This window comes from Oncorhynchus nerka, linkage group LG9b (genome assembly GCF_034236695.1).
Source record: "Oncorhynchus nerka isolate Pitt River linkage group LG9b, Oner_Uvic_2.0, whole genome shotgun sequence".
Classification (NCBI taxonomy): domain Eukaryota; kingdom Metazoa; phylum Chordata; class Actinopteri; order Salmoniformes; family Salmonidae; genus Oncorhynchus; species Oncorhynchus nerka.
The window spans coordinates 24,747,651-24,760,916 of NC_088424.1; the positions used below are offsets into that span (position 1 = coordinate 24,747,651).

Below are 13,266 nucleotides of genomic sequence, written 5' to 3' on the forward strand. Positions count from 1 at the left end.
GAAATTGTTGCATGCTGCATTTTAGATGCTTATTCAGTGTAGTACCATGTTGAACAATTTAAGCACAGCATTTTGCAACTCAGTTGTGTTGTTTTTCAGATTTTCATATCTCATTTTATTTAGACCACACACTTTTTTGGTTTTTATAGATTGCAACTTTTCATTTCGTTGTTGGGTTATTGGGTAATCTAATAGATTTGGGTTGTTTTTAATGAGTGATTCAAGGATATTCAATATTTCTTGAATTTGTAATTGGTTATGCTGGAAGTCTTTTTGTGAGATGTTTTGTATAGATTATATTAATTTGTCTTCCAAATTCCTCCATGGCTAATTCTTCTGACTTTGTCATGCTTAAATCGTTCCACATGTCCCAGAACATATTTTTATCAATTAGGTATTAAATTACGTCAAGTGTCTTAAAAGGTATAATTCAATTTCTTGCATTTTAATGTACAGTCGTGGCCAAAAGTTTTGAGAAATATTAATTTTCACAAAGTCTGCTGCCTCAGTTTGTATGATGGCAATTTGCATATACTCCAGAATGAAGAGTGATCAGATGAATTGCAATTAATTGCAAAGTCCCTCTTTGCCATGCAAATGAACTGAATCCCCCAAAAACATTTCCACCCCATTTCAGCCCTGCCACAAAAGCACCAGCTGACGTCATGTCAGTGACTCTCTCGTTAACACAGGTGTGAGTGTTGACGAGGACAAGGCTGGAGATCACGGTGTCATGCTGATTGAGTTCGAATAACAGACTGGAAGCTTCAAAAACAGGGTGGTGCTTGGAATCACTGTTCTTCCTGTCAACCATGGTTACCTGCAAGGAAATACGTGGCGTCATCATTGCTTTGCACAAAAAGGGCTTCACAGGTAAGGATATTGCTGCCAGGAAGATTACACCTAAATCAACCATTTATCGGATCATCAAGAACTTCAAGGAGAGCAGTTCAATTGTTGTGAAGAAGGCTTCAGGGCTCCCAAGAAAGTCCAGCAAGCGTCAGGACCATCTCCTAAAGTTGATTCAGCTGCAGGATCGGGGCACCATCAGTACAGAGCTTGCTCAGAAATGGCAGCAGGCATCTGCACGCACAGTGAGGTGAACACTTTTGGAGGATGGCCCGGTGTCAAGAAGAGCAGCAAAGAAGCCACTTCTCTCCAGGAAAAACATCAGGGACAGACTGATATTCTGCAAAAGGTACAGGGATTGGACTGCTGAGGACTGGGGTAAAGTCATTTTCTCTGATGAATCCCCTTTCCGATTGTTTGGGGCATCCGGAAAAAAACTTGTCCGGAGAAGACAAGGTGAGCGCTACCATTAGTTCTGTGTCATGCCAACAGTAAAGCATCCTGAGACCATTCATGTGTGGGGTTGCTTCTCAGCCAAGGGAGTGGGCTCACACAATTTTGCCTAAAAACACAACCATGAATAAAGAATGGTACCAACACATCCTCCGAGACCAACTTCTTCCAACCATCCAGGAACAGTTTGGTGACAAACAATGCCTTTTCCAGCATGATGGAGCACCTTGCCATAAGGCAAAAGTGATAACTAAGTGGCTCGGGGAACAAAACATCGATATTTTGGGTCCATGGCCAGGAAACTCCCCAGACCTTAATCCCATTGAGAACTTGTGGTCAATCCTCAAGAGGCGGGTGGCCAAACAAAACACCACAAATTCTGACAAGCTCCAAGCATTGATTATGCAAGAATGGGCTGCCATCAGTCAGGATGTGGCCCAGAAGTTAATTGACAGCATGCCAGGGCGGATTGCAGAGGTCTTGAAAAAGAAGGGATCAACACTGCAAATATTGACTCTTTGCATCAACTTCATGTACTTGTCAATAAAAGCCTTTGAGACTTATGAAATGCTTGTAATTATACTTCAGTATTCCATAGTAACATCTGACAAAAATATCTAAAGACACTGACGCAGCAAACTTTGGAAATTAGTATTTGTGTCATTCTCAAAACTTTTGACCACGACTGTATGTTTATACTGTTTCAGAGTTTCAAAATAGTCATAGCGTAGCTCTGGGTTGTTTTGCTGCTTATGTTTTCCATTTTCCATTTGTCTTAGATGGTTTCTAATTGTTTTACATTCGTTATCAAAAAAACAAACATTTCAACAACGTTTCGATTTTTCTTTCTATTTCTTTGCTTTTCTCAGATTTGCTTTTGATCCTCTTTTTTTAATATTCAATGGATTTTTCTAGGAGTTGAATTGACATCTTATTTATTGGTGAGTTATTGAAGACCTGTATAGAGCTAATTTCATTTGAGTTTGTTTCATTTAATTTCTCTGCACTGTTTGAAGCCTATCTGTACGATTTGTACATTTTGTTGGGCTGTTTTTTTGAGTGAGTATTGCTGGTAATTTTTTTTCTGAAACACTTTGATCTGACAATGGTGTCTGGGTCTGACAGTGACACTAATGGAGGAGGGGTCCATGTCAGTGATGTCATGCCTCTCTCTCTCTCTCTCTCTCTCTCTCTCTCTCTCTCTCTCTCTCTCACTGCCTCTCTCTCTGCATCCCTCCTGCGCTCTCTCACTGCCTCCCTCCTGCGCTCTCTCGCTGCCTCTCCCTCGCTGCCTCTCCCTCGCTCTCTCTATAGTTGGAGGGATTCTGTTCATTTTGCCAATGGCTTTTTGTTCTCAGCTGTGTGTGTGCGTTCGTGCTGGGGGTGAGAGTTGTTATTTTACCTTGCTTTAACAATGGGTATGGATTTTTTTGTTAGAAGTTCCCAATTCTGAATAACAAGTTACACAATCACTCTATTCTGTTATTACATTTAATGACTGGCCTCTAAAGTTCCATTTTGGCTGTTCTTGCAAGCTGACTCTGCAGTAGCATACTTTCTGCTTTCTCACCAGGTAGTTGGATCAAAATGGAACTTCCCTCACAATGTGTCTTTAAAAGAGTCTTGGCCCTTTGTGCGGTGTGTACAACTGAGGTCAAGAACATACAATCTATGAATAAAAGGGTCTACACCGAGGTCATGACATAACAACATAACAACATAACATAGCAAGTCTCTTCTTCTTATTGGTGTCCTTTAGTAGTGGTTTCTTTGCAGCAATTTGACCATGTAGACCTGATTCACACAGTCTCCTCTGAACAGTTGATGTTGTGATGTGTCTGTTACTTGAACTCTGTGAAGCATTTATTTGGGCTGCAATTTCTGAGGCTGGTAACTCTATTGAACTTATCCTCTGCAGCAGAGGTAACTCTGGGTCTTCCTTTCCTGTGGCGGTCCTCGTGAGAGCCAGTTTCATCATTGCGCTTGATGGTTTTTGCGACTGCACTTGAAGAAACTTTCTAAGTGGTTGGCCTGCTTTGGATGTACCAAAGCAGGCCAACCACAGATCACAAACCCAAACCACTCCGAGGTTACTGGTCAGACATCCAATTATAGGCCAATGTTCAAAGTCTGTGTAAAATGCTATTCCAGAGGCCAATAGCCACGACAGTGTTTTCAGGTTTATAGTAACACTCTGCTCTGTTTGTCTGATGTGTGTCATTGGTGGTTCTGTCGACGTTGTTGTTGTCATATATGACAGGCAGCCTGCCTCTGGGCTCCCCTTGGGTTTACAGCAATCAGTGCTCTAGCATATGGTCTCCAAATTCCCACCATCCATCTCTTTCTCTAACAAAGTGGGTGTTTATGTTTCTAACCTGGAGTAAACTGCATGGAAGAAAAGTCAAGACCAGTCAACTTTTTCAGTTAGGGTTCATGGCTGTATTCTCAATCACTTTTGGTAGATGGGTGATTACTTCAGGGCATGGTTTGAAATGTCATGTTAACCATTGACACAAATATACATTACTGTTAGGATTATATAGAAACTCGTGAGATTCTATGCGTAGATATTCATGTTTCTCTACCCCTAAACCCTGTCCCCTGTGTCTCCATCCACCATCAGATACACCAGCCAAGCAGCCTGTGGAGAGTGTGGAGGTGGGTGCCACTGAAGGACCAGGGGAGGGGGAAGAGAAGCCCTCTTCTCCCCAGGTCCAGAGCCCTCAGACTTGTGAAGCAGCTGAGATTTCTGGTCCTATCACCAACAGAGGAGTTAAAAGCAGGTCAGTCTGAGAGTTCCATCACAGCAAGTCATGGCTATGAGGGGTGGATCTGTGTTTATGTACGGTGTATATTGATTAATGTGATACTTTTGGTCATGTAGTGTATGTGGACACCTGCTTGTCGAACATCTCATTCCAAAATCATGGGCAATTAGTGCATTCGGAAAGTATTCAGACCCCTTCACTTTTTCCACATTTTGTTACATTCCAGCCTTATTCTTAAATTTATAAAATATGTTTTTCCCCTCAAGTTTTATTACAAATAAAAACAGAAATACCGTATTTACATAAGTATTCTGACCCTTTGCTATGAGACTCGGAATTGAGCTCAAGTGCGTCCTGTTTCCATTAATCATCCTTGAGATGTTTCTACAACTTGGTTGGAGTCCACCTGTGGTAAATTCAACTGATTGGACAGGATTTGGAAAGGCACACACCTGTCTATATAAGGTCCCACAGTTGACAGTGCATGTCAGAGCAAAAACCAAGCCATGAGGTTGAAGGAATTGTCCGCAGAGCTCCGAGATAGGAGGATTGTGTCGAGGCACAGAACTGGGGAAGGGTGCCAAAAAAATTCTGCAGCATTGAAGGTCCCCAAGAACACAGTGGCCTCCATCATTCTCAAACTAAAGAGGTTTGGAACCACCAAGACTCTTCCTAGACCTGGTCGCCCGGTCCAAACAGATTCATCAGGGGAGAATGGCCTTGGTCACCTCCCTGATCAAGAACCCGATAATAGAGCACCAGAGAGATGTAGAGATGGGAGAACCTTCCAGAAGCACAACCATCTCTGCAGCACTCCACCAATCAGGCCTTTATGTTCGATTGGCCAGACGGAAGCCACTCATCATTAAAAGGCATATGGCAGCCCGCTTGGAGTTTGCCAAAAGGCACCTATGGACTTTCAGACCATGAGAAACAAAATTCTCTGGTCTGATGAAACCAAGATTGAACTCTTTGGTCTGAATGCCCAAGCGTCAAGTCTGGAGGAAACCTGGCACCATCCCTACAGTGAAGCACGGTGGTGGCAGCATCATACTGTGGCAATATTTTTTAGTGGCAGGGACTGGGAGACTAGCAAAGTACAAAGAGATCCTTGATGGAAACCTGCTCCAGAGCACTGAAAACGTGATATTTCAGTTTTTCTTTTTTGATACATTTTCAAAAATGTAAAAATCTAATATAATTTTATTGGTTACATATACATATTTAGCAGATATTATTGCTGGTGTAGTGAAATGCTTGTGTTCCTAGCTCCAACAGTGCAGTAGTATCGAACAATTCACAACCATACACACATCTAAAAGTAAAATAATAATGGGGTGTTGTGTAGATATTTTAAAAAAATCAATTTTAGAATAAGGCTGTAACGTAACAAAATGTGGAAAAAGTCAAGGGGCCAGAATACTTACCGAATGCACTGTATATGGAGTTGGTCCCTGCTTTGCTGTTATTACAGCCTCCACTCCTTTGGGAAGAATTTCTAGATGTTGGAACATTGCTGCGGGGACTTGCTTCCAATCAGTCACAAGAGCATTAGTGAGGTCGGACAGTGATGTTGGGCAATTAGACCTGGCTCGCAGTCAGTGTTCCAATTCATTCCAAAGGTTTGATGGAGTTGAGGTCAGGGTTCTGTTCAGGCCTGTCAAGTTCTTCCACACCGATCTCGACAAACCATTTCTGTATGGACCTTGCTTTGTGCACAGGGGGCGTTGAAAGAGCCAGGAAAGAGCCTTCCCCAAACTGTTGCGACAAAGTTGGAAGCACAGAATTGTCTAGAATGTCATTGTATGCTGTAGCGTTAAGATTTCCCTTCACTGGAACTAAGGAGCCTAACCATGAATACCAGCCCCAGACCATTATTTATCCTCCACCAAACTTTACAGTTGGCACTATGCATTCGGGCAGGTAGCGTTCTCCTGGCACCCACCAAACCCAGATTTGTCCGTCGAACTAACAGATGGTTGGTGCAGCGTGATTCATCAATCCAGAGAACGCGTTTCACTGCTCCAGTCCAATGGTGGCGAGCTTAACATTGCTCATCCTGATCTTAGGCTTGTGTGCGGCTGCTCGGCCATGGAAACCCATTTCATGAAGCTCCTGACGATCAGTTCTTGTGCTGACCTTGCTTCCAGAGGCAGTTTTGATCACTGTAGTGAGTGTTGCAACCAAGGACAGACAATTGTTACGCACTTTAGCACTCGGCAGTCTCATTCTGTGAGGTTGTGTGACCTACTACTTTGGGGCTGAGCCGTTGTTGCCCCTAGACGTTTCCACTTCACTTATAGTGCACCGGGGCAGCTCTAGCAGGGCAGAAATTTGATCAACTGACTGGTTGGAAGGGTGGCATCCTATGACGGTGCCACGTTGAAAGTCACTGAGCTCTTCAGTAAGGCCATTCTACTGCCAATGTTTGTCTTTGGAGATTGCATGGCTGTGTGCTCGATGTTATACACATGTCATCAACAGCTGTGACTGAGATAGCCGAAGGGGTGTCCACATACTTTTGTGTATATAGTGTATGTATCCATCGTTCTTCACCAGTACACATTCAGTATGTAGACACCACAGCTTGCATGCATATTCTCATTTATGGACAAATACACACATGTACGGGGGCATCTCCCGTGTGTCAGAGCATTGAGTTACCAGCCGGGAGTGGGAACAGGAACATTACCCCCCCCCCCCGTCCTCCCCGTCCTCCCCGTCATAGGTGCCACTCTGTTAAAGGTTGTAATCAATCTTTCAGACTGACTGCATTGTCGATGCTGGTGATGGAGGATAGAGGGGCGGGCGGACCGACCAGTTAAGCAGGCAGCATCTCTCCAGGGATCTTATTAACAAACCCATCTCCTCCCTCAGAAACCAACCTGATAAATATGTACAACCTGCTCTGGTCTGATCTGCCTGGTTTGCTTTACTTTCCTTCACTCCCAGCCTGTCTGCCGCTCCCTCTATGGCGGCTCGAGGTCCTCTGTTTTGGATCCTCGGATGGATGGATGTTACTTAATCTATTGATTTTAATAGATGTGTATCAAAGGCCCATACTACGTGTAACTTTCAATTCCCACAGATGTTTGTTGTAAGAAAGGAATACTGTTGGGAATTGCAACACAAATATAGACGTGTGTGTGCACCCTTGCTTTGTTCGCGCCTGACCGTGCCATACCAAACCGAAGAGAAGTAATTCACGGCCAGCCACTGACCATGATGCATGGCTGAATGTCCCACTGGGTATATATAATTAACTGACAGTCCCTCTCTCCCTCTCTCAGTGAGCAGCTCTGTGCCTTCTGTTACTGTGGCGGCCGCAGTCTGCTGGGTCAGGGGGATCTCCAAGTGTTCGACTCCTCGCCTGGACACGAGCGCAATGCGACAGGAGGAGGAGGCCAGGCCAACGACCACAGCAAGGCCAGCAAAGGATACGGCAGAGATGACAGCGGTGTTGACAGAACCACTCAGCACAGCGATGCAGCCGGAGATGCCAGCTCAGGACAGAGAGGCACACAGAAGTAAGTAGGCCTGGCTGGCTGGATGACATGGCTGTCTGAAAGGGTTTGGCTGGTAGAGCTAGCCTGGTCCGGTCTGGGCGAGCAGGGACGGTGAAATCTGTGATGGCCTCTGTAACCGGTTAATGAGCTGTATGGAACGAGAGCTGGGCTCTCTGCTGCTTTGATGTCACAGGCTGTTTATTTGGCCAGCCTTGCCTGTCCATACAGACTCCTGTCCGATACAGACTCCTGTCCGATACAGACCCCTGTCCGATACAGACCCCTGTCCGATACAGACCCCTGTCCGATACAGACGCCTGTCCGATACAGACTCCTGTCCGATACAGACTCCTGTCCGATACAGACTCCTGTCCAAACGGCCTTGCCAATAAAGACGCCTTACCAATACAGACGCCTGTTCATACAGACTCCTTTCCAATACAGACGCCTGGACAGGGAGTGAGCAACATGACACAGAAACATCAAAACAAAGGAACACAAAAACAGTAGCAAACAAAGATGTGTGTGCAACATGTCATCATAGTGGATGATTTCAGCTGGCAGCTGAACTCTAATCTCAGAGTTGATGTCTTGAGTGTCTGCTAATGTATTGCTTATGCGCGGAGTAAGTGCTTTGTGTACTATTTCATCCTCTCCTGTGTCAGAGGAAGGGTCTGAGTGCGTATATGAATGCTCGTGAACCCCACCTCAGCTCTCGCCTCACATTGTGCTAATGTGATCAATTATCTGAGAGGGTTCCAGACATTAACTCTGAACTTTCCAGGGCTAAATTAGCACCCTTTCCCTTGCAAATTAAATCAACAATCCACACGCAGGGCAGAGAGGCCTGTGCATTCACTCTCCTCACAGGCCTTAATGGATGATCATACTCTGGCTTAGCAGGTCATATTAGCACTCTGCTCTTGAAAGCTAAATTAGCGCCGCTCTGCTCCCCCTTGGCAAGCCTTTTCTGCCTGCTGGGGTCCCCAATGGTCCTACTATGCCATGTAGAGTAAGACTAACACTTAAGTGCGTGTGTGCGCGTACTGTGCACTGTGCCAACAAAGGACCCTCCCTGGACGTGTTTCGGACAGCTGTCTAATTTGTTTGTGTTCTTTGGAGCCAATAGTGTCTCTCCCTGGGGTCCCTGTGACGTAATGTGCACAGAGAGCAGAGCGTACATATATACACACACATCCACCGCAACACGCCTGGCAGCGATCCAACGCCAGCCAGGCATTATTGTTGGAGCAGTGTGATTGGTAGTGTCTCTAGGCTAGACTGTGCCACAGAGAGAGAGAGGGTGGCAAGAGGACGGAGGGTGAAGAGGAGAAGGAAATTTCAAGAAAAGGGATAGAGGATGGAATTGAATGCTAGCCTAATATGTAAGCTCCGGTCAGGAGGGCCATAACAATGACAAGGCATTATACAGTGAATATCATTATGACTTCTTCATCCTCATCCTAGCCTTCACTCTCTCAGTTTTGGCTGTTTGTGTGTTTACTGTTTACTGAAACCAACTAGTTCTTTTAAATGCTAATTCCCTCTTGCCATATTTTCCGCATGCTCGGCAACTCATTAGAGCAGGAACTCTGGGAACCGTTTCCCTTTCAGCAGATTTCATGAGACAGAACAGCCAGCCTCTTGTGTGTCACGACCCGCTTTCACCCCCCCTCCTCCTCTACTGCTCTCCCTTCTCTGCTCTCTAACATTTTTCCTCTCATCCTATCTCTCCTCCTCTCTTCTCTGCCTTATTTCTTCTCATTTATGCTTTGCATCACTTCTTTTACTATTTAGTTTTCTATCCCTCTCTTCGTTCCTGCCCAGCTTGCCTCACTTTGCTTTTTCAACTCTTTCTACCTCCGCCTCACCTCCAGTTATTTTAACTCATCTCTCCCTCTTCATCTCTCTTCCAGTGGAGCTGAGAGCCATGGGGAGTTACCCGACCCAGACAAGGCCAGCAGGTTGTGGGATGAGCTGGCTCACGTCGGCCTCCCAGGAGATGTGGACGTCCAGTCTTTCTTTGAGGAGTCGGGGCAGTGCTTGGCGCATCACTGTTGTGCGTTGTGGTCGCAAGGTGTGTGCGAAGGCGAGGGACAATCACTGCTCAACGTGGACATAGCCATCGACTCAGGGAGCACAGAGGTGAGCAGCCCACAGTCCTCTCATGATAAAACGTCTATTAAGTAAATGGGATTATACACTCTATAGAGAGTATGATTTAACTGTGTCTATAGATAAGGGTTTCCGTTAGCAAAATGTGACCAGCAGCATTTTAATTGACCGGACATTTGAGAAATTTACCAGACCCATATGTAATGCATTGGCTGTGTAACCTAGTTAGGGCGTCCAACCACTTGCTCAGAATGTCAGAAATCAAATTTACATTGCAAAGGTGTGTGTCCTTCTTACCGAATTTGAAGATGTTAGAATAACTGTCCACATTTACTTTTCCTCAGCCAACAAGATGAGTAATGAACAGCAAAATCACTAGTCTATGTCAATCTACTATCCCGCATAGTAGAAAAGTGTACCTATTCTGTTGGTCAGCTTGTCGTTCTATGTGAGAAAGAAATGGCCTATTCCAAACAAACTCTGGGACATTTGGTATTTGGTATTTTTTAGGATCCCCATTAGCTGTTGCAAAAGCAGGTGTTGTGCCGTTAGGTGTTGTGTTGTGCCGTTAGGTGTCGTGCAGTTAGGTGTCGTGCCGTTAGGTGTCGTGCCGTTTGGTGTTGTGCCGTTTGGTGTCGTGCAGTTTGGTGTCGTGTAGTTTGGTGTCGTGCCGTTTGGTGTCGTGCCGTTTGGTGTCGTGCCGTTTGGTGTCGTGCCGTTTGGTGTCGTGCCGTTTGGTGTCGTGCAGTTAGGTGTCGTGCCGTTAGGTGTCGTGCCGTTAGGTGTCGTGCCGTTAGGTGTCGTGCCGTTAGGTGTCGTGCCGTTAGGTGTCGTGCAGTTTGGTGTCGTGCATTTAGGTGTAGTGCCGTTAGGTGTAGTGCCATTAGGTGTTGTGCCGTTAGGTGTTGTGCAGTTAGGTGTAGTGCCGTTAGGTGTTGTGCCGTTAGGTGTTGTGCAGTTAGGTGTAGTGCCGTTAGGTGTCGTGCCGTTAGGTGTCGTGCCGTTAGGTGTCGTGCCGTTAGGTGTCGTGCCGTTAGTGTCGTGCCGTTAGGTGTCGTGCCGTTAGGTGTTGTGCCGTTTGGTTTTGTGCCGTTTGGTGTTGTGCCGTTAGGTGTTGTGCCGTTAGGTGTTGTGTTGTGCCGTTTGGTGTTGTGCCGTTAGGTGTTGTGCAGTTAGGTGTCGTGCAGTTTGGTGTCGTGCAGTTAGGTGTCGTGCCGTTAGGTGTCGTGCAGTTTGGTGTCGTGCAGTTTGGTGTCGTGCAGTTAGGTGTAGTGCCGTTAGGTGTCGTGCCGTTAGGTGTCGTGCCATTAGGTGTCGTGCCGTTAGGTGTTGTGCCGTTTGGTTTTGTGCCGTTTGGTGTTGTGCCGTTAGGTGTTGTGCCGTTAGGTGTTGTGTTGTGCCGTTTGGTGTTGTGCCGTTAGGTGTTGTGCAGTTTGGTGTCGTGCAGTTTGGTGTCGTGCAGTTTGGTGTCGTGCAGTTTGGTGTCGTGCAGTTAGGTGTCGTGCCGTTAGGTGTCGTGCCGTTAGGTGTCGTGCCGTTAGGTGTCGTGCCGTTTGGTTTTGTGCCGTTAGGTGTTGTGCCGTTAGGTGTTGTGTTGTGCCGTTTGGTGTTGTGCCGTTAGGTGTTGTGCCGTTAGGTGTTGTGTTGTGCCGTTTGGTGTTGTGCCGTTTGGTGTTGTGCCGTTAGGTGTTGTGCCGTTAGGTGTTGTGTTGTGCCGTTAGGTGTTGTGTTGTGCCGTTTGGTGTTGTGCCGTTTGGTGTTGTGCCGTTAGGTGTTGTGCCGTTAGGTGTTGTGTTGTGCCGTTTGGTGTTGTGCCGTTTGGTGTTGTGCCGTTTGGTGTTGTGCCGTTAGGTGTTGTGCCGTTAGGTGTTGTGCCGTTAGGTGTTGTGTTGTGCCGTTTGGTGTTGTGCCGTTTGGTGTTGTGCCGTTTGGTGTTGTGCTGTTAGGTGTCGTGCCGTTAGGTGTCGTGCAGTTAGGTGTTGTGCAGTTAGGTGTTGTGCAGTTAGGTGTCGTGCAGTTAGGTGTAGTGCAGTTAGGTGTCGTGCCGTTTGGTTTTGTGCCGTTTGGTTTTGTGCCGTTTGGTTTTGTGCCGTTAGGTGTCGTGCCGTTAGGTGTCGTGCCGTTAGGTGTTGCTTTTCTGATTTTTTTTAGGTTTGCTGTTCATTTGAGCAATATGCGATGGAATGGAGTTCCATGCAATAATTGCTCTATATAATACTGTATGTTTCTTGATTTTTTTTTGGTTGCCCACTTTGTCAATGAAGTAATCATTAAAATAATTGGCAACATCAAATTGTTTTGTGATAAATAAGCCATCTGATTCGATGGAATTTGTCTTTGTGCCCATAATTTCATTTAAATTACTCAAGTTTTTGTCCCATCAATCTTTATATCATTGATCTTGGCTTCATAATACAGTTTCTTCTTATTTTTGTTGAGTTTAGTCACATCTCCTAATTTGCAGTAAGTCAGCCAGTCAGATGCGCAGCCACTCCTTTTGCCTCATCTCTTTCAACCATTCAGTTGATCAATTCCTCATCAATCCATGGAGCCTTAACTGTCAGTTTCTTAACAGGTGCATGTTTATCAATAATTGGAAGAAGCAATTTCTTAAATTCATCAAGAGCAGCGTCTGGATGCTCCTCATTAATCACATCAGACTAACAAATATTTTAACATCATCCACATAGGAGTCACAGCAAAATCTTTTGTATGATCTCTTATACACTATTTTAGGCCCAGCTGTTGGAACTTTGCCTTTCCTGGATCTAGCCACTATATTGTGATCACTGCATCCAATGGGTACGGATATAGCTTTAGAACAAAGTTCTACAGCATTAGTAAAAATGTGATCGATTCATATGGATGATCCTGTTCCTGTTGTGTTTGTAAAGACCCTGGTAGGTTGATTGATAACCTGAACCAGATTACAGGCACTGGTTACAGTAAGAAGCTTCCTCTTGAGCGGACAGCTTGATGAAAACCAGTCAAGATTCCCCATGAAAGTAGACCTCTCTTTTTACTTCACATACACTGTCAAGCATTTCACACATATTGTTTAGATATTGACTGTTATTACTTGGTGGCCTACACTACCGGTCAAAAGTTTTAGAACACATTTCTTTATTTTTACTATTTTCTACTTTGTAGAATAATAGTGAAGACATCAAAACTGTGAAATAACACATGGAATCTTGTAGTAACCAAAAAAGTGTTATATTTTATATTTGAAATTCTTTGCACGCACTTGGTATTCTCTCAACCAGCTTCACCTGGAATGATTTTCCAACAGTCTTGAACCAGTTCCCACGCATGGAACATATATGGCTACATATGAAGCAATTCCCACAATAGGGCTATCTTCTGTATACTCCCCCCACCTTGTCACAACACAACTGATTGGCTCAAACACATTAAGAATGAAAGAAATTCCACAAATGAACTTTTAAGAAGGCACACTTGTTAATTGAAATGCATTCCTGGTAACTACCTCATGAAGCTGGTTGAGAGAATGCCAAACAGTGTGCAAAGCTGTCGTCAAGGCAAAGGGTGGCTATTTGAAGAATCTTACATAT

At 45.1% G+C, this 13,266-nt stretch overlaps 1 protein-coding gene across 3 annotated transcripts in view; it reads left to right on the top strand.

Annotated features, from left to right (window-relative positions):
* Nucleotides 1–13,266, top strand: part of LOC115114491 (histone-lysine N-methyltransferase 2C-like) — a 138,320-nt gene that overhangs the window by 37,073 nt on the left and 87,981 nt on the right. For all 3 annotated transcript variants that reach the window (XM_065013451.1, XM_065013452.1, XM_065013453.1), the window contains exons 4-6: nt 3,926–4,085; nt 7,361–7,597; nt 9,493–9,721. In XM_065013451.1, coding sequence (XP_064869523.1) covers nt 3,926–4,085; nt 7,361–7,597; nt 9,493–9,721 — 626 coding nt within the window. The remainder of the gene's footprint in view (nt 1–3,925; nt 4,086–7,360; nt 7,598–9,492; nt 9,722–13,266) is intronic.